Genomic DNA, 27994 nt, shown 5'->3' on the forward strand with positions numbered 1-27994 from the left:
GGATTGTTCCAAAATCATATATTATATTTATCGATTGCTGTAATGTATGCTGAATAAATATGTATATACAATATTTGCCCAGAAAGGTTTTTTTCTTCCCTACTCTTGTAACTGCTTTCATCTTCTCTATTTCCACTCTGGTTTTCCAAACTCTTCTTTTCAAATATTGGTTGTACAGTTATCTTCTTTCCGTAGCAGCCCCACCACACCCAACAAAACTCTTTATCCAACCAACACTCCGCCGCCGCACCACCACCACCTCCACCCACCCAAATATGAAATGGGTTCCCGATAATTCTCCGGCGACGATCGCGAATCAGATTGTCTCTATCTTTGAATGCAAAAATCCCGTAAATTTGTCAGTTCATTTTTCTGTTGATGTCGGCGAGTAAAGTGGCGGTAGTTTTGCAGAGGACATGGTGGAGGATGTTGGTTTTGAGGTGTGCTGAAGAAGAGGGCTTCTCTTAAAATGCGAGGGACTGAAGTGAAAATTTTATAAACTTCATTTCGGTCTTTTTTAAAAATTGGGGGGAATCTGTAATTTTTAAAATTTATGATAAAGGATATTTTTGTCTTTTTACGAAAACTATGAAATTTACCCACATTGGGACAACTTTGCAAGTAATAGGGGTTAAACGATCCAATTGAGAGTTCAAGAGGGTAAAGTGACTTCATACCAGAGTATAAGGGGGAAAAATAGAATTAACCCTGTGTAATATCTAATTGCTGAAAAACATTCGTGATAAAAATATTAGCTAAAACTCCCTAATAAAAATTAGTCAAAGCCATTAAGGCCCCTACGAGTTGAATGTGTGTGCACGTGCAGATTTTGCGAGACTTGGGTTATGTTTTTTTTTTATCTGAAAAGACTAAAATACCCTTTAAAACACATATTTAGAAAATTATAAATTCATCTTATAATTTTCGTAAGACCCAAAATAAAAGTTTCATAATTTTCTTTTATATTTAATATAAAAATATATTTCATTATTTAAATTAAATTTTTTTTAGAAAATTATTAAAGGTAATTTTGTCATTTCATTTAAGTGAAAAACCAATTTTAATGTAAAGAGTTGTTTGCTTTGTAAAACGTAACATAGGGTGGTTATTGTTAATTTTTTTAACATAAAAGTGTTTTCGACAATTAGAAATTATGCAGGGATTCTCTTATAATAACTCAAAAAGAAAAAGTAGTGTGCTAAAAATAAAAATTGTGGCATTGGGCCAATTTTTCGAGCATAAGAGGATATAGTGATACAATTCCAATCAGTGTTTTGAAACTCGGACCGAATCGATCGGTTAAACCGCAAACCGTTGTCTTGTCCGGTTTCGTTTGATCGGTTGGACCGTAACATCAGAACCCAAGTGAAAATCAGGGTCCAAGTAAACCAAAGTAAAATTTACCCAAAAAAAAAAAAAAAGAAACAAATAAATCCTGTGCGGCGCTTGTGATTATTAAAAATTATTGTTGAGATTTACAATAATTGAAAAATAAAGAAAACGATCAAATTCCCAAAACACTTCAAACTCAAACGGCCGCACTCTTCTCCAAAGCGCGTAGCTTACACGAAATGTCACGCAAATCAACCCTGCAAGAAGGATTCTCCCACTGCACAACTTCTTTAACCGCCTTCTCAATCTCTCTCGTCTCTTTCAATATCCCATGCATGCAGAAAACTACCGAACTCAAACTCAAAATCACCTGATTCTTCAGCAGATAGTCTTCTCCAATACAGCCAACAAGCCCATCCAAATTCTCGAGAAACGAATCGACGCTCTTCTTGATCTCGTTGTCGCTCGCTTCCGTCCACTGGATCGCGTACGGCTTCCCCGATTTCCCCATCTCGAGATCGACCGCGCTCTTCCGCTTCCCGTACTCCTTCTCGACTGCCGCGATCGAATTTACCAAACTAACCTCCTCGAAGCACTTGATCCCCGAGCAAACCGCGTCTTTGAGCACGTTGAGATCACTCTCCATTTTCGCCGCGGCCTCTTTCCATACCCCGCCGTCGATTGCTTTCGACTCCTTTTCGAGGAATTTAAGCGCGCAGCTCCCGAAAAGCAATAGATCCACCGTCTTCGAAAGCGACGCCTTTAACTTACTGTATCCACCACTATGGAAAGGCAAGAACCAGAAGTTGGGCTCCACGTCAGCTTCCTCGATGAATTTCCCAAGCTCGCTCACTTCGAATTTCAGCTTCTTCGTCGTTTCTTCGAAGCTGAATTTATTCGAGAAGCTGAGATCGACGAAGCCGACAGAATCGTGCAAAGCCTTGAGGCTCTTCGTGAGCTGAACTTTAGCCAAAACCGACGCCCTTGTAGGCTGCAAGAGAATATCCACCATAATCGAACAAGTTAACCCGATAAACGTTTCCACGATCCTGGCGATAGCGAAATCGCTTGGCGTGCCGAAATTCTTCCTCCCCAAAATCAGCACCGCGCCGATCACCGCGGAAACTCCGCCAGCCTGGCCGTACATTTTGCTCTGCCGCAAGAAGCTGCAGAAAATAAACCACGGGAAGAGAGAAACGATTCTGATTTTGACGTATTTCTCGAAAACGAAGCAGCCTATTACTCCGTACACGGTTCCGATAACCGTGCCTTGAGCTTTGATGTTCGCCACTTTGAACGTAGCCTCCCTCGATGCCGCCAGGCTTATCGCTACCGGCAGGCCGGACCAGAACCCGTCTTCCTTGCTATATATCGATCCGAAAAAGACCGCAAACCCTAACGAAAGCGCGCATTTTAGAGCGGGCATTAGTCTTTTTCTGTTAATGGTGATCGGGTTGTAATTGCTCCATAATTCTTTCTTTTTCGGCGAGTTAATATTATTCGGTGCTTGTGACGATTTTGTTTGGAGGAGTTTGAGGCAGAAAATGAAGAACAAAGAAGGCAAGTCTTTGAAGCTAATCGACGGGATTATCGTGTTCGCGTGAAGTGTTTGGAGGAACTTGTTGTTATTTCCCTTTAATTCTGCTTCTTCGTTCGAGTTTTTCGGCGACATGCTTTTGACTTGGTTCAATATTTGCTCCTCTAAACCGATTAAATCTTTTTTGAGCTCGGAATTCAGTAGCCCGACTTGAAACTCGGAGCAGTTTTCGAGACCGTTCTCCATTCCTCTCAAGATTGTTTCGAGGCCTTGTAACGTTTCTCCTGGATTCTCGTCGTGTGATTTGAAAAACCTCGTCGGGATTATTTCCCACTTCATGCTTTCCTGCGGAAAGAATTTTCGATGTTCGATTAGTACAGTGTATGTAATATTTAACAAACCGATGAATATGTAACGAAAAAGATGCGTAAATTAGCTTACTTGTTTCGATTTAATGCTGTGGAGAAGTTTATTTCCTGTTTTGTTTAAAGACTTGGCTTGTGAGATTAAGGCCTTAGGTGATGACTTGTCTTCTGCTGAGAAGGCCTTCACAAATAGCTTTAGTCTTTCTGATGCATTTTCTATGTACAATTTGCAATTTTCTCTCACCTGAAATTGATGAGGGATAAAAATGTCAATTTACATATTCGATTAAATAGAGGGCCTACTAGGGTTTATATATATATACATGCAAACTCCATGCACCACTAGAAGTTGTCCATGCAAGTTGGTTTGATTAGTTATATATATATAATTATATATACGTACCTCACAAAAGGCCAAGCTAGGATAAGGCAACAACAAGGCCAAAACACAAGCCGCCACCCCAAGCGCGGTGCTCGCCGCGACACGAATCGGGTGCATAATGGGCTCCGTCTCCGCCCCGTTGATAAAAGCGATCACATACACAATCACAATCTGCCCGAGCGCGATGCGCTTCGATATCAAGTGGGTGTTCTCCGGCAGAGCCACCACGAAGCCGCTGATCGCCACCACCACGGACGTGGTGGTGGCGGTCAGACGCTCCGGCCCGATCAGCCACAGGCTGAGGATGGCCGGGCAGACGCCCTGCACGGTGGCATACACCGCCATCCAGCAACCGCGCAGGGTGTCCCCTAGAGTCGCGTCCGTGACTATGAGAACCACCGTCACGTACGAAAAGGCCGGGAACGCCACCTGGCGGTTGAAGGCCTTCGGGCCGAAGAGGGTGGCTAGGCCCACTATGGTGCATGCCAGGGAGGTACGGAAGGCCGAGCCGAGGCACCGCCGCCACATGGCTCTTGCTCGGTCGTCGGATTGGATTTGTGAAGTGGTCGCCATTTTTTTTTTCTTCTTTTTGGCTAATTATTTTCTTCAAGTGTTGGAAAAAAAATGGGGATGTAATATCTTGGAGGAGAGATGAATTAAGGGGGGTTTTGTAAAGGAGAGAGATTTGGTTGTTTGTGATCTTTGATGATGACAAAGGGTCAATTTTGGACGTGGCGAAAGTTCTAAAAAAACAACATATTTTAGTGCGAGAAGTTCGTTAAAGCAGATGTTTTCTTTCTTTTTTTTTTTAGCTTTTTTGCATCTGGGATTTTCATGGAATTTGATATACATATGTTAGTGCGCTTATATTAGCTTATGTAAGCATATGTATATATAGACTATAGTATTAATACCATAAAGCTTAGTCATGGATTTCTTTGGTGGAAGCATGTGTGTGTGTCTCGGTATGTGCAATTATACAGGGTAAATTACGGCCACATCTGAGGTAAGGTTAAACTATGAAAATACCCTTTTGTTTGGGTAATTACAATCACTGCATCAACTATGAATCTTCTTATATACGTTCACTCGATCTTATGGTGTCAAATTCAACATAATCTTATGGATTCCGTGAAATGTTCTCTAGTGTGTACTCGTTTTGTGGAAAAATTCAGTTTCTGATGGACTACAATTTGATATTTACAAGCTAAAAAAACGCATCTTATGATTATCTTGTTTTATAATGTGGAGCTCGAATGGGGTAACATGGGTACAAACTGATGAATATTCCACGTAATCTAGAAAATTTCACTAAATTTGACACTGCACGGATGGACGTGTAAAAAGATCATAGTTGAGGGAGGTGGTTGTAATTATCCAACATGAGGTGATTTTTCGTATACCTCCGTAATTTACCTTATTTTGATACTTTTACTATAATCCTTTATGCAAGCATATGTGTACCATAAAGCTTAGACGTGGATTTCTTTGGTGGAAGCATGTGCGTTTCATAATCACTGGTGATTCTACCTAAGGGTTAGCCCACCCTATTCCAATTCTTTGGATACATACTACATGTTAGTTAATTTACCTAACCATCCAATTTATACTATATACTTAGCCTATTTCTATACATAACTATAGTTGAAGCCTATAAAATGCTTTAAAATTTGACAAAAATACGCCAAAATTTAATAGACTACATAATTTTAGTTGAAACCTATGAAAATGCATTAAACTTCGACACGAATACACCAAATTTCAGACGACATAGTCTCAAAGAAATCGATTAGGAAATTTTCTTTTCCAACATTAGTATTCTAAATATAAGGGTACGTACAAATGTGAAATCCCTCGTCTTTAAGATATTTTTTGTTTCGAGTACTTGCATTAATTTTATAACCGCAAAGTTTTCTTCTTTCTTTTTTGAATCACTTTAATTATACCCTTTGTCTCTACAATTTTTTTCTTTTTTGAAATATATTTAGGAAGTCATTAGTGGCACCATTAGCTTGTTGATGACTGGTTACTAAGAAATTATAGTTTTCTATCTTGTTTATAGAAAAACTAAATTTTATGTAAATACTCGTTTAAATCAAAGAATTCTTGTTAACGCATTTAAAATATTTACTTATATATACACTTTTATTTTCATATATGTTAATACGTCTAAAAATAGTTCGGGGGATTTTTACTTAGATTTTCACTTCCGGAAAAGTTTGGATTTTTTTCTTCAAAAGATACTAATTCAGATCTGATCCGTCCGAATTTTATCCCTAATATTCATACGTAATTAACCAGAATTCTCCTATCAAAAAAGAGTCAAAAGAGGGTGGAGAATGTATTTACAATATATATATTAATTTTCTCATCTACCCACTTTTTCTTGGAGTAAATAAATAAATATTATATGAAAAAGGAAGAGAGGAGGAATTCCAGGCAAAACATGCAGCAGTTCTTTTCTGACCTTACATTGTGGGATCCCACGCCATAAAGTGTGTGTGTTTGTGTGTGTGAAATTGTTTATACATATATTGCACAAAGCAAAATCTTGGTTGGATGGCTTTGGATTATATAATATATTATATAATACGAACTCCAATCTAATGTTTGTCATTAGGCCTAATTAAATTAAGTAAGATAATTAAGAAAGGAAAGGGGAGAAAAGTAAAGTTTGTACTACTGCTCTTTGTTTCTTTTGTATAAAGGTTTGAATTTGGAGCAATGAGGAGATAGTAATAATCTAATGCATAATTAGTTGGATTAAGGTTGTCTGAATAATTAAACCTAATTCCTAAATCTTATATAGATTTGTATGAAGGAAGTAATTAATCTGGTTAAAGTTGGTAAAGTGGCTGCAAAAGATCATTCTTTTGGGTGAAAGCAATGAAATGAAATGATAATTGCACATGTTGAAAATATTGGAGATGAACACTAGCTAGTAGGTGAAAGAAAAATGAAACTTAAAAAATATTCAAGAAATTTAAATAATACTCTTTTCGTGTCAAAATATTTGTCGTTTTGGAATTTTACACATATATTAAGAAAACGGGGAATTAGATGCTACATCTAATTATTTAGACCGAGTGAATTTGAATCGTGGATTTGATTAGATAACGGGAAAATTACAGTTTTCATCCCTCAAGTTTGCAACGATTTAACATTTGGTCCCCCATGTTCACAAAAAACACATTTGGTCCCTTATGTTTCCAAAATTCAATACTTTTAGTCATTTCCGTCAAGATCCCGTCAAGTCATTACGGAATCAAGCGTGTGCCCATCACTGCCTTAACTAACGGATTAACGGTAAATTGACGGAAATGACCAAAAATATTAAATTATTTGAACATGAGGGACCAAATGTGTTTTTTGCAGATATGAAGGACCAAATGTGAAATCGGTGCAAATTTGAGGGATTAAAACTTTACTTTTCTCATTAGATAACTACTCACTAAGCACATATACACACACGTGTATGTGAAATTTTGTGTAGATTTAATGTTTAAATCCATGAAGTGTAAATAATCAGGTATAACATTTAATTCTCTTAAGAAAACTAGTAACATGCAGAAAAATAATATTTTGAAGGAACAAGATACAACAAAATAACATTTAAAGGGGCAATGTGCAACCAAAACACTCAATTCCAGTGAAAAATCCATTGAAATTTTGCTATCGGAGCAATGTGCAACAAAAATAACATTATGAAGGGGGTATTTACATTTCCAAATTTTGAGAGGTAAAGTGCACAAATTAAAAATTTATAGGGGGTGACATGCAAATTACACTTAAATAAATGAAATGAAATAGGGAAATAGGAAAAAAAAAAAACAAAATAAAGGTAGTGGTGACCCTCTCTTAAATGAATTCCCCCCTATGTCACACTCCATTTTCTAGCATAAACGCGACACTAAAAAAGAAGAAAAAAAAATGTTTGAGAAATTGATGATTAATCGTGATTGTGATGTATGCAAATTAGGATACCCCAAAAAATCACGATGTGTTGAAAATTGTACCATCGTCACTTACTTTTGAGTGCATCGCATCATCCCATCAGCGTACCTAATTTGATGTGGATCCAACTTATTATTTTCACAAAAAAAAAAATTAAAAAAAAAATATAGATATATAAAGGTGAATTGCATTTGACCCCCTCAAAAGAATCATTTTTTGCACTTTCTTGGCTCAAAATAAAAAAAATGAGACTGTCTGCCTTCGAAATAGGACAAAATGCACTTTGCCCCCAATAAATTTCTGTTTCGCACTTTCCCCCCTAAAACTAAAAAAAATGGATATTCCACCTTTGAAATATTATATTGATTGCACTTTGGCCCATAAGCCAATTTTTTTAGGGCATTGTGCAACAAAAATAACATTTTAAAGGGGCAATGTGCAAAAAAGTAATGTTTTAAGGGGCAACTTGCAATAAAAATAACATTGAAATGGACAACGTGCAACAGAAATACCCAATTCCAATGAATAATCCATCGGAATTTTACTATCGGGGCAATGTGCAATAAGAATAATATTTTGAAGGGGGACATTCACTTTTAAAAAAATTGAGGGGGTAAAGTGTGAGATTAAAAATTTACAGGGGGTGATGTGCAATTTGCCCTTCGAAATATACGACTCAGTGCACTTTGCCCGAATATGTATTTCCAATCTAATTTTCGCCAAATTAAAGGTGGATATGTCATTTTACTTTTTCAGCTTGAAAATCCTCCAAATTAACAAAATTATCTTCCCAATTTGATGAAATTCGCTTCGAAATTAGAAAAAAATTATCTTCCCAATTCGATAGAATTTATTATTTGTTCTTCATAATGATCGTAAGATTGGGTGAAAAATGTTGAATGACATTTAAAGTCTTAAAAGACGAAATTGCCCTTCCAAATAACTCAAATCCGACAAGAATTAGACCGGAAATACATATTTGGTGCAAAATGCACCGAGTTATATATTTTGAAGGGGGCAGTCTCGCTTTTGTATTTTAAGAGGGCAAAGTGCAAAAAATGATTCTTTTGAGGGGGCGAAGAGCAATTTTCCCTATTTTTAATATTATGACAAATTACGGTCACCTATCTGAAGTAAAGTTAAATCACAAAAAGAAAACCTATTGTTTGGATAATTACAATCGCACCCAGCAACTATCTATTGTCTTATACGTCCACTTTTACGGTGTCAGATTTACCTAATTTAAAAGGGTTTTTTTCGTAAGACAATACATAGTTGAATGGTGGCTGTAATTATTCAAACATGAGAGGTTTTTTTCGTAATTTGATATGTTCCAGGGATGGCCGTGATCTGCCCTTATTATTATTACGTTGTCCTCCACAATTGCTGTGATGGGACAACTAAATTTTGAGTTGCAAATGAGTTTGTTTGTCTGATGATGTCATGAATCTGTTTATTTGTTCGAACCTCGAAAGGTCACAAAACATTTTTCTGCAAGAAAATAAAAATCCTAAAAAAAAAATTGAAGTGGAGCCATTTGAATATTCATGACAAGATTGATCCACACACTGGGGCTGTGTGTGTGTGTGTGTGTTTTTAACCAGTAATTGCAATCAACATAATTGTTTTATTTATTTTATTTTGGGAGCCACAAGTATATCCAAAGTGGGTTCTGATTCAGATTCTTGCATTCAAGAAACTTGTGGCTGATTGGTAGCCAAAGGATAAGGAGTTTAGTAAAAATTGGAATAAATATAAAATGTAGTATGTATGAAAGTTAGGTTCTTACTTAGGTGTTAGTGTTTCCAAAAGCTCGTTTAAAAATAAAAGTTAAAAAATAAAGTTAGTGATCGTAAGTTATATTGGAATTAAGCATTTTTTTAGAGTTGGGGTGTTCGCAAATTTAGTAGGGAAATCAACTTAAATAGATTAGATACATGGTTGCTTTTTAAAGTTATAGTTGAAAAAACAGATTATGTGAAGGAAAAAACTCATAATCTGTATCAAAAAGTTTTTGCAAACGCCATCTTAAAAGACATGATCGATTTTGGACGGGTTTTGGTTTCATACATTTACTTCTGACTACTCATGCAATAACATTTTGATTAGGGGTGAAAATTCGAATATAAATTTTGAATTCCACAAACTCCGGATTTGGAAAATTTTCGATTTCTAACATTGCTTACTATTCTAGATTTATTCTGATTTCCCAATTTTTTTTTTTACTTTTTTTTTTATCAGAATTGGCGTATATATGAGATTCCATAATGTCGATCGACATTATTATTTATTTTGCATTATAGGGATATTATTACATTTACAGCTGATTAATTTACATTTTTCATAGGACGGATTGGATCGGAATTAACATTTTCTGTCAGAAGTGAAAAATTAATTCTAATTTCGTTCCAACAAATTCCTGAAAATCGGAAAACAAAACTTTGGAAATAGGAATAAAAGATTTTTTCTAAAATTTGAAATTTTCAAATCTAAATCGTCGAAATTCACAAATTTTATTTTTCATTCACCAATAAAAAATATTACATAATAAAATTATAACTATAAATGTACTTTTTGGAAACAAATCGGAATTTTAGAAAATTAAAATTGAATTGGTAACCCGAAAAAAAAAAAAAAAATTAGCACAAACCCTCTTATGAAAATTAGTCAAAGGCAATAAGGACCCTGCGAGCCCGAAGTGGTATACACTCGCGGTTTGTGTGACTAGGCGTGTATTTTTGGACTTGAAAAGACCCTAGTACCCTTTATATTAGAAATTTCGAAATTCACTAATTCACCCCAAAATTTTCATATGTCCGAAATGAAGTTTTCAATTTTTCTAAATTCAGACCCTAGTACTTTCAAAAATGCTCTCTTCAAACTCAAGATTCAGCCTTTTTCTTTCCGGACCCAAAAAAATCGTCTTCGCCGCACCATTTCAGAAGATTTGGACCATAAACAACTCAACCCGCATCTGCAGCTATACAAATTATCCATATTATCAGGAATCGCAATACACCGCACTAAAACGAATTTTTTTAATTAGTTTTTAAAATGAAGAAGTTTGTTTGAGGTGGGGAGGCGGATGTGCTGTTGGTGCGGCGGCAGAGGTCTGTGGAAGGGGGTTGCGTTGGGGGTGGGTGGAGAAGGTGTTTTGGGTTTATTTGGGAAGATGGCTTTGTAGAAAATATTGGGGATTTAATTGAAATTTTTGAGAACTTCATTTTGGGCCTTATTAAAATTATTGGGTGAATTTATAATTTGTTAAAGGATATTTGAAGGGAAAATTACATTTTATGTCCCTAAAATATACCACTAAAATGATTTTTGTCCTCAAACTTTTACATCCACGAAATATATCCTCAAACTTGCCACTTTTAACAATTTGTGTTCGGCCGTTAACTTCGGCAGTCAGGTTAAATGGAATGTCACATGTGGCACCCGTGATATCGACCTGGCTGTTAAGATTGATCTGGTTACACCCTACGTCGATTTCGCCGATTAAATATGACGTGGAGTGACACATCATTCTCTCCCCCTATTTCAATTATGAAATCCTTAATTTCTAATTACCCCAATTCATTGAACCTGAACCTGAACCTGATCAGATAAACCCTACCCCTAATTCCTCGTAGAAATCCTCAAATTGATGTGAAATTCGGCACCAACAAGATCGCCTAATCCTAATTTCGCAAATAATTGAACATTTGTGGAAAGGAAGCATCACAAATCGACCAACAATCTCCAATTTTAGTAAGTTTCTTCAAAGTTCTTATCTTCGAACATAGGTTTTGGGAATTTGGGATTTGTTATGGGTTTATGACTTTGAACTCCATATGATTTCGAACAACACTGAAGACCTGATTGTAAATTTGGGAGTGTGTTTACGGGATTGAAAGAAATTTCCAGGTTTGAGGGCTAGGGTTTTGGGTGTGAAGAGTGAAGTGACAATTGGGGATCTGGGAAATTTTGGAATTAGGTTTACATTAACAGATTTGGGTGCCAGCTCAACATTTGACGGCCACGTCGGCATCACGTGCGCCCCACGTGACAACTTGACTGACGAAGTTAACGGCGGAACACAAACTGTTAAAAAGTGGCAAGTTTGAGGACATATTTCATGAATGCAAAAGTTTGGGGACAAAAAGTATTTTAGTGGTAAAATTTAGGGACATAAAATGTAATTTTCCCAATATTTGAGTCTTTTCGCATAAAAAAGACACACCCATTCGTACATTTCACGCGTGCTACACACGTTCGCCTCCCAAGGTACCTTATTGCCTTTGACTAATTTTAATAGGGGGTCTTTGCTAATTTTTTTAACATAACGGTTTTTTTAGCAATTCGTGATTACACAGAGGTGGTTTTTTCAAAAAAACTTATGTTCTCATTTTGTTTATATAAAAATACAAATATTAAGGATAGTTCAGTCATTTCGTGGAAATCAACGACCAATTTCGAAAAAAGAGACAGTGTGCTTTGTAAATCATAACATAGGGGGTTCTTTGCTAATTTTTTAACATGAATGTTTTTCCAGCAATTCAAAATTACACAAGGGTTCTATGCAATTAAATCAACTATATATATCTGGTTCCGTGCGATGATTAGGATTCTTCTTTATATAATTAGCCCATTTTCTACAATGACCAGAGTCCTTTAATTGTTCGTAAAAGAAACAAAGGAATTAGGGAATAGATAAATGATCTGACTTCTTCGGTTCAAATTTCGAAAAAAAAACGGTTGATCGGAATATTTAAATAGTTAACCATAGATTTAAGAATGATTACATAACTGAGAACTTGTATTTCATCATGTACAGATGAGATGAGTGGAGTGGGGAGGAATGCAAGCGTATAAACGTGGATACCCGCAGTCGCACTTACTATTCGAGGAGATGTAAATCGAATTTAACAAAATTCGATTCTCTTCTTGATGAATTGGTGTTCGAGATTTTTCTACTTCTCTCATCTATATATATTTGTAAGAGATTTTAACATGTAGCACCCGGTGTAATCTCTAATGGCTAAAAATGCCCCTATGTCAAAACAATTAGCACATTCCCCCCTTGCATAGTCAACGCCATTGCCCCTCCGATATCGTGTGATACACTCACCAAATATGCAACTGGGATTTGATTTTTTTGAGGTGAAAAGACCCAAATATTGTACATTTCAAAAACAAGCCCCAAATAAAGTTTTTAATTTTTTCAATTCAGTCCCTTAAAGTTTCAGAAAGGCCCTCTTCTTCCTTAAGTCAAGGTTTGATTTGCAATTTTCCAAAAATACACTGAATATAGCTTACCGCCGTCTCCTTCCGGCAAACACTCTCTCCGGCCTTACTTCCCTCCATATCCTCAACCTCCGCTTCCCCCCACCACTCCAACATTTTCTCCGACGAAATTAGGTTCGGTTTGGAGTTAAGATTCAAGCTCCTTATTCTTCTGAAAAATTCATCACCAACCTGTGAAAATCCAAGAAAATATTTGCCCTATCGAAAACAAAGCTTTTTAGAGAAAAAAATCTACGAAAAAATCTATTTTTTGCATTTTTTGGCGTCTTCTCCGACGTCTCCTAATAGTAGCCCACCACCATTATGCAAGGTACCTGATGCCTCCGGATCCAAACCTCCCCGTTGTTTTTCTTCTTTTTATCGTCTTCTCCGACGATGGTGGCGATTAGGGCTTTGGCGGTGGTAGCGATTAGAGCTTTGGCTAGAGTTTAGTAATTTTGTTAAGCTAGCTAAGATTCTAAAATTTGCAAAAGAAGAATCGGCTGGTGTGGAATTGGCTAGGAGAAGTTGGCGGTGGAGGGGACGAGAAGTGCAGAGGAGGCGGGTGGTGGAAGGAAGGGGCGGCGGCTTGACGAGGTGATTGCCGGTGATGGCGGTGGGAGTTTGCCGATGGTCGTTGCAATTTCAAAGGGGAATAAGAATTTTGGGAAAAGGCGCAATTTTCTCTCTCTTGTCTTTTCTTTTTCATTTTTTTCATAAAAAAAATGTGTTTTATTTCTTAATTTAAGAAATTTTAAAAATTGCAATTTGAACCAAAGTTTCTGGATTAATTAAACTTAAATCCAATTCGATTTTATGTTTGGAAAAATTACAATTCAGTCCCCTAATATAAGTTTCAAAAGTTTAGTAAAATTGCAATTTGGCCTCTATTATAAAGACCAATCATTTTTATGTTGTTCCAGTCAAACTGTAGTCTGAACTCTGAACAAACTCAACAGAACATAACAGAAAGAAAGAGAGAGCGCGCGAGAGAGAGATTAAAAAAAAAATCCATAATTCTTCAATTTGATTCTCCGGCGCCGGCGCCGCCGCAGTCATCGCAGTGATCCCTGTCTATAAATCGTTCCGACTCTGACGGCAATTAAAGAAGAAGGAAACTCGGAGGTACTGTACTATCTCTTTTATATCCATTTTTTTTCTTGTGAATTCGAGGCAGGAATCATTCTTAAACCCTAATTGCATTTCGATCCTCCTTCTTTATTTAAATTCCCCCTTTTTTTTCTGCAATAGTCAGATTCCTTCTTCATTTAATATTGTTCGTAAAATCAAAATGATGAAATGTTTGATCGAATTGTATTTCACCATGTGCAGATGAATTGGGGGAAATGCAATACTGTATACTCGAATACCCGTACTCGACCATACTATTCGAGGAGATGTAAATCGAGTTTAACGAAATTCGATTCTCTTCCAGACGAATTAGTTTTCGACATTCTTCTACTCCTCTCGCCTAAAGATATCCACAACGGGGCGAGGCTCGTTTGCAAGAAATGGTACGAAACAGTCCACACCCGTATTTTCAGATACGAACACATTCGCCGTTCGACCGTCGGAATCCTCATCCTGAAATCTTACTGCGAGTACCCCTTTTTCGTGGCGATGCGTGAAGGCAGAGTCGAGGTATCTAAATTGAGGTACAAGTTCGGAATCGAATCAACTGTTTGGAGTAGTTGCAACGGTTTGATACTCGACTTCGATTCGAAGAAGCGTAAAGCGCTTTATACTTTAAACCCTGCAACCAAACGTCGATTCTATCTCCCTCAATTTCCTAGTCAATGGGAAGACCACAATTACTATTATTCCGGTATAGCGTATGCCGAGGCGTCGATGGAGTATAAAGTCGTTCGCACGTATTACAGTTGCAGTAAACGAAACTGCGTTATTTTGACCGTCGGAGTCGACGAGTCTTGGAGGAGTGTCGATGCAGAACACTTGTCGGACGCAGCTAGAAAATCTCTGAGAGATATTCCGTTAACTACCGATGGTTTTGTTCATTGGTTTGGCAGAAACGATGTCGTAACTTTGAACGTAGAGACTGAATTTCTCACCGAGAATCCCGTTCCTCGAGGCTATGGAGAAGGATTGAAGTATTATTTGTCGATGGGGAGTTCTTTGACTTCGGTCGTTGCTTGCAGTGAATATTCGTGGGAGGTTTTCGAGTTGATACTAGACACTGGAGAATGGAGAAAGATGTACACGATTGACTTGGCGCGACAAAGATGCAAAATCGAACGGTTTGTCGGTGAATGCTGTGGCACGCTTATACGACCGAGTAACGTTGTCCTGAAACCAAGGGGTTGGTTAAACGAAGAGGTGTTGGTTTTTCATGTATATCCGTCTCGGGTTTGCGTTCTCTACGGTGTCTGTACACGAGAAACTGACTTCTTTGAGTTAGATTCCGATTCGTATTATTACTGCTTTGAAGTTCATAGGAACAGATTCTGATTCGGATCGCTTCGTGAATTTTTTCGTCGTAGGTTTTGATCACACTGTAGCTAACGATGATTACTGATATAAATAGAATTCTGATGTACTTGACAAGCATTTGTCTGCAAGTTTCTCTTTGAATATTCTTGCTGACCTGGATTTTGATTCGGATTTTACATTGCGTAGACTAATTACGATTTCGGCACAAACAATTCAAGAAAATGTAAAAATCGGAACTTTGGAAATGAAAATGAAAATGAAAATGTTCGTTCCCAAACTAGAAATTTCTCCGATCCAAATCATCAAAATTCAGAGATTCTATTTTTTTCACCTATAATAAAAAAATACATAATAAAATTATAATTATAAATGAACTTCTTGGAAACAAATCGAAATTTATGAAAATAAAAATTGCATTGAAAATCGGAAAATTGGTAATCAAAAATTTTGGAAATTTGTGAAAACGAAAGATTTTGGATCGAAATCGACGAAAATCGCTGATTTCGTTCCATACTAGGATATTCAGCCTATATGGGCTTAAAGATAAATCGGAAACAAGGTCGAATATTTTGAGCTTCAGGCTCTTTCCTGTATCAAACCGAAAAGAAAAGGTCGAATATTTTGCAAGATCTCAACTTTAAGCTTTTTCCTGGAGCCCATAAAAGCCCAAAAATTCCATAAAAATGCTTAGAGTATACACTGTAATTTAATTTCAGAAAACTTCCTAGAAAACTCCCAAAATGTGAATGTCCTAAAAATTGCACGTTACCCCATATAAATTTCTAATTTTCGCACACTACCCCTCGAAATTTGGAAATCTGAATGTCCCCCTCAAAATATTATTCTTGTTGCACACTGGAATTGCATATATTTGTTGCACGTTGCTCATTTAGATGTTATTTTTGTTATACCTTGCCCCTTAAAAATATTATTTTTCTGCACATTGCATCTTTAAAATGTTACTTTTATTGCACAAGGTCCAGCAAAAGTTTGCTTTTGGGGCAAAGTCGATCCAAAATAATATTTTAAAGGGGGTTATTCATTTTTTTAATTTTTAGGGGGAAAATGCAAAAATAAAAAAAAAAATTATAGGGGGTGAGTGCAATTTTGTCCTTATTTTGAAGCCGAGTCACTTTTTTTGTGCGGCACTTGAGTCAAACCCTAAAGAATTTGTTTACATAATTTTACATTGCGATTAATTTCCAGCCGCCGCGTCGGTCGCGGCCACCACCACCACCGCCACCGCCGCCGTTAACATCTCCGGTTCTGATGACAAATAAAAAAAGAAACTCGGAGGTATACATATTATATCCTTTTTACTTGAGAATTACAATTTGATTTTCCGTTTTGTGCTCCAAATATTAATCAATGGCATACTCGTAAAACTAGGTTTACTAATTTGCCTAATTTCCTGCATGTAGAGACCAAATTTCGTGCTTCAATTCAATCCAGATAAATTTCTCAATAAATAAACAATCCGATTTCTTCTGTTAATAGAGTTTACTATATTTGCAAATTAGGGTTTGTATTTCATGTGCATGCAGATGAGTGGAAGCACATTGAGTTGCGGGTATGCGAATTTCGGTAATCGTCCGTATTATCCGAGGAGATGTAAAGATCGGAAGAGTTTTTCGACAAATATAGAGTCTCTTCCCGAAGAACTGTTGTTCGAGATTCTTCTACTACTCTCATCCAAAGATATCCACAATGGGGCAAGACTTGTTAGCAAGAGATGGTACAACATAATCCGTAACCCTAACTTCGTAAAAACGCACCTTCGCAACAATCCGTCCACCGTCGGACTTCTCATCCAGAGCTACGATGTGCCCGGGGATCCAGCCTTTGTGTCACTGCAGCGAGGAAAAATTGAGGTATCTAAATTGAACTACAATTTCCCTCAAACAATTTGGAGCAGCTGTAATGGTTTGATACTAGAATTGGATCTCAAAACACAAAAGGGTGTTTACATTTTAAACCCCGAAAAGAACTTTCGGTTTGATCTCCCTCGAGTTATTTGTGAACCGGACGAGCATCTTGAGTATTGTATAGCATATTCCGCAGCTTCCAAGGAGTACAAAGTGGTCCACACGTCTTATTATACAAAGTACTATGGTATTCCCAAGCTACGATACTGTGCTATACTGACTGTCGGAGTCGACAAGTCTTGGATGCACGTCGGTACACAACACTTATCTGCCACAGCTAGAAATCTTCTCACCGGTTTTCCGTTGGCTACCGAAGGTTTTATTCATTGGACTTCCAACGAGAGGCTACACACTCATGTTCTGACTATGAACGTAGAGACTGAAGTTATTACAGAGAATGTTGTTCCTCAGGGTTACGGAGAAAGCTTCGGGTATTATCTGCCGATGGGGAGTTGTCTAACTTTGTTCATTGAGCGCAGTGAATTTTCTTTCGAGATTTTGAAGATGAAATCAGAAACGGGAGAATGGACTAAGTTGCCCAACGTTGACTTGGAAGGTCGAAGAAGCAGAATCGAACAGTTTGTCAGTGAATGTTGTGGGTCCCGCCAAGACGAACCTAGATATCTTATACTCGAACCAGGTGGTTGGTTAGATGAAGAGGTGTTGGTGTTGCATGTTTCTCCAACTAGGGTTTTCGTTGTCTACAATGTTCGTACGCAGGAAATCGACTTCTTCAAGTTTGATTATGATTCTGGTGGTTACGGATTTAACGTTCTTAGAAAAAAATTATGATTCTTGTTATCGCAGGTTTTGATAGATCGTACTGCAACTAATAGTATCATAATGGGTCGGTTGTGTTATTTCAAAAGGTTCCCCGGGGACTTTTTGCTAATTTATTTAACACAATGGGTTTTCCACTATTTCGACTATTTTGAGATTAACGCATTGGTAATTTTTGCAGTTTACTCTAATAAAAAAATGTGCCCTAGTTATACACTATTGACTAGCTCCAATATCAGAAGGATTTGAATATCGATCAAGATACTAATTGCATTGATATATGTTATATACTTATCTTTCCGGTTAATTGAGTTGGATAACTTGGGAGTCAAGCAAGAGAGTTGACTGAGAATGCTGAGTTGATTCACTCGAGCTTCACGTTCACCGAAAGGAGAACGCGAGTAATGTGTTCGTCTTTCCTACAAAATATGAGATTTTGATATCTGTTCTAATTTTAATATCCATGAATAAATTCAAAAACTTTGATTTTGTTTTCTTTTTTTTCTCAAAAAAAGTTACATGTATAATATCGACTCGATATTATCATGTGTTTCATAGTATTGGTGAATAATATATACTCCCTCCTTCTCCAACAATTAATTGATGTTTAAGGATTTCTCACACATATTAAGAAATTCATTAATTGGTCTTTGATCTGATAGTGAAGTTCAGGATCGCCCTTTTATCATTCTGAAATTGTTTTGCTTTGGAAATTTAAAACGTGAAATAAAAGGGGAAACAAATTATTGGCTAAAACGACGATTAATTGAGGAAGGAGGGAGTAATTATTGGTTTGAATTACGTGTGCTTCAAACCGCCGCCGGCTCGCCACCAACGAAGGGATCCCAATCTGGAAATCTCTCCGACTCAGAAGAAAAAGGAAGAAGAAGGTAATTCAGATATGTACTGTCTCTTTCATATTTCTTTTTTCTTGTAAATTCCGGGCAAGAATTACTCGTAAACCCTAATCAACTTTTGATTGTAGGTTTTGCCTCCCAAATTAACATACTTGTCAAGAAAACTTTTTCGACGCTACTAATTAGCAAAATCTTGAACGTTCCGATTCCACCGGATGAAAAGGCGAAAATAAATTTTGCTAAAGCTCATATCACTAGCGGAGCCAGAATTTAAAGTCTGTGGGGCCGAATGCATTAAAATTTTATGAAGGGGGCGTTAATGCTATAATGCACAATTTTTTTCTTTTCAAATTTCAATATAAAATAATAGGGATTTGAGAAACAATTCCCTATGCAACTAAATTTGAAGTTTCCTTCAGAACCGCCACCGCCACGGACACGGTCACCACCGTAACCGCCTCCACCACGGCCGCCGCCATAACGACCTCCCTGACGACCCCCATATCCACATGCAGTGTGCCTCGTAAAAAATAACATAGAGGAGTTCTTGCTAATTTTTTTAATACGAGGCTTTTTCGGGCATTCACAATTATACAGGAAGTTTTGTGCAATTAGCTCTAAAATTAAACAGATAATTTTGTGAATTAGTAAAAACAGTCCGACTTGTATGTTTAAATGGGGTGAACAAGAAAATGGTTAATCGCAATAGAAATAAAATATAGTTATGCATGAACCTTAGAAATGTCGATTTCAATGCCTATATTTTCATGTGCAGATGAGTGAGCGCAAATATAATTCCATGAAAACGGAAAAGAAAGCCGTTAATGAATATAGAGTCTCTCCTAGAGGAATTGTTGTTCGACATTCTTCTAGAACTCCCGGCCGTAGATATTAACAACGGGGCAAGACTTGTTTGCAAGAAGTGGTGCGATATGGTTCGTAGCCCAAAGTATGTACATGCACATTTTCACAATTCGACACATGGCCTTGTCGTCCTGAGTATTTACGAGAGAATGCATCCGATTTTTTTGTCATTTCAGAAAGACCGAGTCGAATCATCCGATTTCAGTTACAATTCAAATGCTTACTGCAGGCTAGTTGCAATGGTTTGGTAGTGGAGACCGGTACTATAAACATCCACACTCTTCACATCGCAAATCCTGCCAAAAATCAACGCGTTGCTCTGCCTCCAATTTCAGTTCGTCAATCGATAACCGAATGTTTTTGTGGTATAGCATATGCTGCAGCTTCCATGGAGTATAAAGTGGTTCGCACATCCGATTGCATTTATACGTCTAGCGGAAAAGAATGTGCTATATTGACTATCGGAGTTGACTGATCTTGGAGGCATGTTCGGACAAAACATTTATCTCGTACGAAAAGGCAACTTCTCAATAGTACTCCATTTTCTACTCAAGGTTTTATCATTGGACTGACACGTATATAACTCGTGTTTTGAGCTTGAACGTAGAAACTGAAATTATTACAGCAACCCCTCTCCCTCCTGTTTGTATAGGCTACAGAGGAAATTCGAGATATTATTTGCCAAATGAGAGATGCCTAACTTTATTCATCTCGGGCGGGGAATTTTCGTGGGATGTTTGGGAGTTGAAACAAGAAAAGGGAGAATGGGAGAAGGTGATCGAGATTGACTTGGAACCTCAAAAGGGCAAATTTGGAGATTTGCGATGCGATTATCTCGACCTTTTTTCCCACCTAGGCGCTCGACTTTCTTTCTCGAACCGGTTGGTTGGATAAAATATCCGGAGATGTTGGCCTTGCGCGCTTCGCACCCCGCTCCTTTTTGCGTTCCTTACAATGTTCGTACACAAGAAGTCGACTTGTTTCAGTTGGATCATGGTTATGAAGGCTATGTTTTTCAAGTTCATAGAAACAGCTTGGTGTCGTTAGATGGATGCCAACAACTTTAGCATACACTTTGTAATATATTTTAAGTTCGATGTTTTTTTTTGTCGAGAAATTTTTTGTTGTTACTTAAATTGTTAGACCGACTCAATCTTTTTTAGATTTTCTTTTTCACTTTCGGTTCCCATTTACCGTCATCAACGAAGTACACTCTCATGTTGCCATATTTTAACACATTCAGTTCCTCCGTCTATTTGACTGTCAACAACTAATTGCCCCGATAGCAAAACTTCGATTGATTATTCATCGAAATTTAGTATTTTAGTTGCACGTTGCCCCTTAAAATACTTTTTTTTTTTTTTTTGCACAATGCCCTCCGAAAATTGGCTTAAGGGGCAAAGTGCAATCAAAATAATATTTCTAAGGGGATTATCCATATTTTTCATTTTTAGGGGGGAAAGTGCAGAAATGAGAAATTTATAGGGGCGAAGTGCATTTTGTCCTAAAATTAATGTAACTTGAAAATAGAACAGACTATTTGAACTTCAATCTCTTCTCCTCTCTTCTCGCTATACGATCGCATAGATTTTGGGTGGTGGTTCCCTGGATTTTCTCCTCCGGCTGTTTAATCCAGGCCTATATATATATATATATATATATAGAATAGTTGCACCAAGAAAGAGAGAAAGTGCAGGGAGTTAAATTGAGAGGAAAAATCTGAGTGTTTGGGAGATGCCCTTTTTGGGCGGGAAAAATCGGGCCCTCGCCGGATAACTGATGTGACCGGAGCAGCCACCGGAGTTTCTTCCTGCGAATCTGTGTGATTCCAACCGGAGCATCGTGCCGACTCCGATGAAAAATAAAGAAGGAAACTTGGAGGTATTGTCTCTTTCATGTCTTTTTTTTTCTCTTGTGAATTCCAGGCAAGAAGTACTCGTAAACACTAATTACATTATGATTTTCCCATTTGTTTTCAATAATTATGTACTCATGAAGAAATAAAATAATCGATGCTCTAATATAAAGAATCTGAATTTTTCGTTTTAGAATGAGAAAATGGTTTTTTTTTTAATAAAGAATGAGAAAATGGTTGATACATTGAAATAGTTAAACCTTAAATTTAAAGGATGCCTTGAAGTAAGTTTAAATTATGAAAAAATCCTCATATTTAGATAAAGTCAAAGTGCACTTCATTCCCTACAGATTTCTCATTTTTGCACTTTCCCCCCTAGACATACAAAAACTGGATAACCTCCCTTCAAAAATATTATTTTGGTTGCACTTTGCTCCAGATGCCATTTTTTTTGTGGGCATTATGCAACAAAAACAACATTTTAAAGGACCAATGTGCAAAAAATAATGTTTTTAAGGTGTAACGTGCAACAAAAATAACATATAAAGGGGCAACGTGCAACAACAATACTCAATTCCGATGAATAATCCATCAAAATTTTGTTATCCGGACAATGTGCAACAAGAATAACATTGTGAAGGGAAGAATTCACTTTTTAAATTTTTGAGGGGGTAAACTACGAAAATTAGAATTTTTAGGGGGTGATGTGCAATTTTAAAATTAGATAATTGCAACCACCCCAAACTATGTATTGTCTCAAAAAAAAACCATTGACACCATAAGGGTGGATATGTAAGACAATAATACGTAGTTAAGGGGTAATTGTAATTATCCAAACAAGAGAGGTTTTTCATAATTTTAGCACATCTTAAGGAGTGGCAGTAATTTGCCCTTTAAATGTAAAATATGAGTCCATTCACGGTTCGCCGGAACAGAACGGAACGAGAACAGTGCCCTCCGTTCCATAACCTGAACGGATTTTTCACCTTGACTCACTGGAACGTCGAGAAAACGGTGGGATGGGCGAGATGGAGCCACGGAACGGCTGCGAAGCGGTCTGCACGGCGTCAGAACAGGAAAAAAAGAATTTGAGAAAATAAGACCAATTTGACTAAAAAAACATAGAAGAAAAAAATAATAATAATAATAATAATAATAATAAGATGGTGGTGGCCACGTTGGAGATTCACGTGAATAACTGATGTTTGGCCTCACTCTTCAATTATAGCTTACATAATTCCAGCTCGTTATTCTACGTGGTATTAATATTGCTTGTATTTTCATAATGTTCTTCCAAGATTATGAAAATACAATCTTGTGTATTTCATCATGTCCAGATGAGTGGGGGCAAATGCAATCTTGTGTATTCGAGGAAATGTGAAGAGAGTTTAACAAATATAGATTCTCTTCCAGACGAATTGGTGTTCGATATTCTTCTACATCTCCCAGCTCAAGATATTTACAATGGGGCAAGCCTTGTCTGCAAGAAGTGGTACAAATTGACCCGTACCCGTAGATTCAGATACGAACACTTTCGAAATTCGACAGGTGGACTTATCGTGCAGTGTTCAGGCGACGAGAATCCAGATTTCTTGACGGTGCGAAAAGGCCGAGTCGAGATATCCAAGTTGAGTTACAAGTTCCCTGGAATAATCTGGAGTAGTTGCGACGACTTGGTGCTCGGCTTCGATCCCAAGAAATGCAAATCTCCTCTTTACGTTTTAAACCCTGCAGCAAAACGCCGCTTCCATCTCCCTCCGTTTATTTGTCAGTGGGAGAAGAACCATTATCACTCTGGCATAGCATACGCTGCAGCTTCGATGGAGTATAAAGTGGTTCGTTCGTATTATCACGACGACGGTAGTTCGTGCGGATTACAGTGTGCTATATCGACTGTCGGAGTCGACAAGTCGTGGAGGCACGTCGATTCCGAACACTTATCTCTCGTAGCTCGAAAACTTCTCAAGGGCACTCCGTTGACTACCGAAGGCTGTTTTCATTGGACTCACAGAAAAGGCACTCATGTTTTGACTTTGAACGTAGAGACCGAAATTATTACCGAGACTCTCGTCCCGAATGGTTATGGAGAAAGATTGACGTATTATTTGCCGACCGGGAGCTCTCTGACGTTGCTCGTTGCACGCAGTGCATTTTCATGGGATGTTTGGGAGTTGAAAAATGGAATAGAGGGATTGACAAATCTGCCCAAGATCGACTTGAATACTCGAAAACGCGAAATCAAACGGTTTGTCGGTGAATGTTATTGTAGCTATCGTATGCAACATATTTCCCTTAGACTCGATCCAGTTTGTGGGTTAAATGAGGAGGTGTTGGTCTTGAATGTATATCCATCTCGGGTTTGCGTTGTGTACAGTATCCGTACGCGGGAAATTGACTTCTTTGAGTTGGATTATGATTTTACTCACTACAGATTTAAAGTCCATAGAAACAGAATATGATTCTGACTAGCTATCTTAGCTTTTAAGTTGGTAGAAATAGCTTAATATGGCAAAGTCGATGCTGCTGAGTTTTAGCCTTTTAGGCAATTGTTGCTTGTGGAATTTTTCTCCCCTTGTTATCTTCACAGTACCAGATAATCTATTTTTCTGCAAGAAAAAAAAGAATCTGAAATGAAGTTATTTAATATTCATGGCAAGATAGATAATTAAATGAGGTGATGCAATAACTTGTTCATTTCTTTGAACGAATTTGAAATTTGAATATCAAGAAAATAAAAGGAAATAACTTGTAAATTTAATTAAAATATGTCAGCTAACATTTTTTTGTCAACATGCGTAGCCCAATCTATACTATGCTACGCCGAGTGAAATACGGGTAGATCTTTACTTGGAGAAACAATGAAAACAAAAGGACAAAAATGCACTTCGCCCCCTAGAAATTTTTAATTTTCGCACTTTCCGCCTACAAATTAAAAAATGAGACTATCCCTCTTCTAAATTTCGTTATAGTTGCATTTGCCCTAAATCTGACTTTCCAGCGGACTTTTCACCGGTTTTCTCATGTCTCCGCCAACTTAAAGGGCATATTTGTCTTTTCATGGTTTCAAACAAGTTCCAACCCATATTTTGTTTCCTCCGTTTGAGCTCCCAAACAACCAGTAGATCATTATACAGAGCACACAAGTAAAATCCATAGCTTCTTCTCCCTTGATCTTTTTCGTGCAATTTCAACTTCATATCCATTAACTCGACGAAGTAGACCAAAAATTATATGAATCGCTCTATATTATCCCATGGGTGGGTCAATCCAAGCAAAAAAGTAACATCCACTTGATTCCTACATTAATGCAAAAAAAAAAAAATCAAAAATTGCAACCTGAAAAAGTTAAAAAAAATGTAAGTATCGTAGGTACAAGAAATTTGAAGCCTCAATTCATATATACCTTATACTTGATGCAAATATTGTATCTTTTTCCAGGATTTCGCTCAGTCCAAGAAGTTATCTGCACCAACATATTTCCACAAAAATATTGATTTTCCATGATTTTCCTCGTCTAACAAAATGAATAGAAGGTCGAAATTCAAACACCCATAAATCGTAGCTCCAACAATTGAATATTACATACAAATAATGAAACGCAAAAATAATCTTACATTTGTTAAAAAGCTTTTGCCTTTGAAGAGAAAAATACAGCCCTATATTTGGAGCTCAATTGTGTAATCGTGGATTATAAAGAATCGGTATATTGGGAATTTAGGTGCCAAATTACGTATATACCCTAAAAAGACAAAAATACCCTTTAAGTTGACGGAGATGCGAGAAAACCGGTGATAAATACGCCGGAAAGTCACCTTTGGGGCAAACTGCAACTATAACGAAATTTGGAGGGAGGTAGTCTCATTTTTAAATTGTAGGGGAGAAAGTGCGAAAACTAGAAATTTCTAGGGGCGAGGTGCATTTTGCCCAAAACAAAATAAAAACTCTTCCGAACATTGCTTAAATGTGTGGCCTTGTTTATCAAAAGGACAAGCCAATTTTTTTAGGACATTGTGCAACAAAAATAACATTTTAAAGGGGCAGTGGCAAAAAAAAAGTGTTTTTAAGGGGCAACGTGCAATAAAAATAGCATTTAAATGGGCAACATGCAACAAAAATACTCAATTCCGATAAATAATCCATCCGAGTTTTGCTATCGGGGCAATTTGCAACTATAATAATATGTTGAAGGGGCGGGGCATTCACTTTTAAAAAAAATCAGGGGGTAAAGTATGAAAATTAGAAATTTACAGGGACTGATGTGCAATTTTCCCTTAAAACGATGTGGTCTTTAAAGATAATTTAGAAACTAAAGTATAATACTATTTCAATCCCATGCGAGAATTGAACACGTGCCTCTATTATCAATCAAGATCAATCATTTTTACGAGCTCTCCAGTTAAACCGTAGTCTGAAGAAACTCATTTTTTACAAGGAAAAATACATTGTTTTAATCCGAATCTGAACTGAACTCGGAGGTAATTTCTCTTTTAACTCTTTTTTCTCTCTTCTGAATTTGAGGCAAGAAGTACTCGTAAACCCTAATTACATTTTGATTTCCCCAATTTGATGCCCTAAATTAGCTAAATGCTCGAACTTTCTGTTTATTCTTCAATTGATTTTAGGTTAGGATGAGAGAATGAATGGCTGATCGAAATATTGAAAAATTGAAATAGTTAGCCATAGATTTAAGAGACAGAGTCCCATTACTAAGAATTTGATTTTCCCTAATTGCATTTTGATTTCCCCAATTTGATGCCCTAAATTAGCTAATGCTTGAATTTTCCCAATTAATTTGCCCATAATATGTATTTCATCTTGTCCAGATGGTTGGGGGTAAATCGAATTGTGTATACGTAAACGGCAGTAATCGCCCTTACTATCACAGGAGATGTAAAGGGAAGATCAGTTCGACAAATATCGAGTCTCTTCCCGACGAATTGGTTTTCGACATTCTTCTACATCTCCCGTCCGAAGATATTCACAGAGGGGCAAGACTCGTTTGCAAGAAATGGTACGACACGGTCCGAACCCGTAATTTCAGATGCGCGCGCCTTCGCAATTCAACAGTTGGACTTCTGATTCATAGTTCGGGCGACGAGCGTCCAATTTTTCTGACACTGGAAAAAGGCCGAGTTGAGATGTCAAAGCTGAGTTACAAGATTCCCGGGAGAGTTTGGACTAGTTGCAACGGTTTGATACTCGACTATGAGGTTATGAGAGACGGTATATATCTTTTCACTTTAAATCCCGCTACGAAGCGTTGCTTTGATCTCCCCCCGTTTATTAGTCGATCTGATTCAAGCTACGATTATTCCGGTATAGCGTATGCTGCGGCTTCGATGGAGTATAAAGTGGCTCAGACGTTTAGTTCTAGGCTTAGGTATCCGTTTGTACGAGGCTGCGCTATATTGACCGTCGGAGTTGATAAGTTTTGGAGGCGTGTCGATACCGAAAACTTATCTCCGATCGGTAGAGAGATTCTCCGAGGTACTCCGTTGACTAGTGAAGGCTATTTTCATTGGACTCACAGAGAAGGCACTCGGGTTTTGACTTTGAACGTAGAGACTGAAATTATTATCGAGACTCTTGTCCCGAATGGGTATGGAAAAAAAACGAAGTATTATTTGTCGACTGGGAGGTCTCTAACTTTGCTCATTGCATGCAGTGGATTTTCGTGGGAGGTTCTGAAGATGAAATCCGAAACGGGAGAATGGACGAAGTTGACCAAGGTTGACTTGAAAGCTCGAAAGTGCGAATTCGAACAGTTTGTTAGGGAATGTTGTGGGCCCGTAGTACAACCTAGTTCTCTTGTCATCAAACCGGTTGGTTGGTTAGATGAAGAGGTTTTGGTGTTGAATGCTTTCCCAACTTTGGTTTGTGTTCTCTACAAAGTACGTGCGCAAGAAATTGAGTTCGTTGAGTTAGATTTTGACGACGACGATCTCAACTTTCAAGTTCATAGAATCAGAATGTGATTCTTTTGAGTAGTTTCAACTTGTATTTGGTTGTATTAAAGCAACGTAAATTTACTTGCACTTGAAAACTAATGTTGTATGTATAATCAAAAGAAATTCATGCTTCAAATCATCAAAAAAAAAAAAATCAAATAAAACACAAGCTTTCTTAGTACATAAAAACAAAAGTTCTATCTAATTTATTTATCTAATAATATATCATGATAATAATATTGGTGTACCGTTACTCTACCAAACAAAATTGACCAAACAAAATCGGTATGGTTAGGGCACTATTACCGTTCGATAAAAACCTTTTTGGGAAAATTACGGCCACCCCCTGATTTAAGGCCAAATTACGAAAAAAACCCTCAGGTTTGGGTAATTACAGGCACCCCTCAACTATGTATTGACTTACGAAAAACCCCCTAAGGTAAATTTAGGGATGTTAATTGGGTAATACCGAACCGAAA

At 37.3% G+C, this 27994-nt stretch overlaps 4 protein-coding genes across 4 annotated transcripts; 3 read left to right on the top strand and 1 right to left on the bottom strand.

Moving 5' to 3' along the window:
• Positions 1–1422: 1422 nt before the first annotated feature.
• Positions 1423–4482, bottom strand: LOC105973836 (P-hydroxybenzoic acid efflux pump subunit). The gene is made up of 3 exons (XM_012998889.2): positions 3638–4482; positions 3311–3478; positions 1423–3214 (listed from the first exon to the last, which is right to left on the bottom strand). The coding sequence occupies exons 1-3, from the start codon at positions 4187–4189 to the stop codon at positions 1529–1531; spliced, it is 2406 nt and encodes an 801-aa protein (XP_012854343.2). The 5' UTR covers positions 4190–4482; the 3' UTR covers positions 1423–1528.
• A 7690-nt stretch (positions 4483–12172) lies between these two features.
• On the top strand, positions 12173–15563 carry LOC148772585 (uncharacterized). The gene is made up of 2 exons (XM_088817214.1): positions 12173–13963; positions 14171–15563. The coding sequence occupies exon 2, from the start codon at positions 14171–14173 to the stop codon at positions 15302–15304; it is 1134 nt and encodes a 377-aa protein (XP_088673340.1). The 5' UTR covers positions 12173–13963; the 3' UTR covers positions 15305–15563.
• Positions 15564–16437: 874 nt separating this feature from the next.
• On the top strand, positions 16438–18210 carry LOC105973609 (uncharacterized). Its single transcript, XM_012998643.2, has 2 exons — positions 16438–16582; positions 16831–18210. Exons 1-2 carry the CDS (start codon positions 16556–16558, stop codon positions 18001–18003), a joined length of 1200 nt encoding a protein of 399 aa, XP_012854097.2. The 5' UTR covers positions 16438–16555; the 3' UTR covers positions 18004–18210.
• Positions 18211–25888: 7678 nt separating this feature from the next.
• LOC105973668 (uncharacterized) lies at positions 25889–27610 on the top strand. Its single transcript, XM_012998701.2, has 2 exons — positions 25889–26042; positions 26391–27610. The coding sequence occupies exon 2, from the start codon at positions 26391–26393 to the stop codon at positions 27540–27542; it is 1152 nt and encodes a 383-aa protein (XP_012854155.2). The 5' UTR covers positions 25889–26042; the 3' UTR covers positions 27543–27610.
• Positions 27611–27994: the final 384 nt, after the last annotated feature.

This window comes from Erythranthe guttata, chromosome 1 (genome assembly GCF_056151865.1).
Source record: "Erythranthe guttata isolate IM_541 chromosome 1, IM_541, whole genome shotgun sequence".
NCBI lineage: Eukaryota > Viridiplantae > Streptophyta > Magnoliopsida > Lamiales > Phrymaceae > Erythranthe > Erythranthe guttata.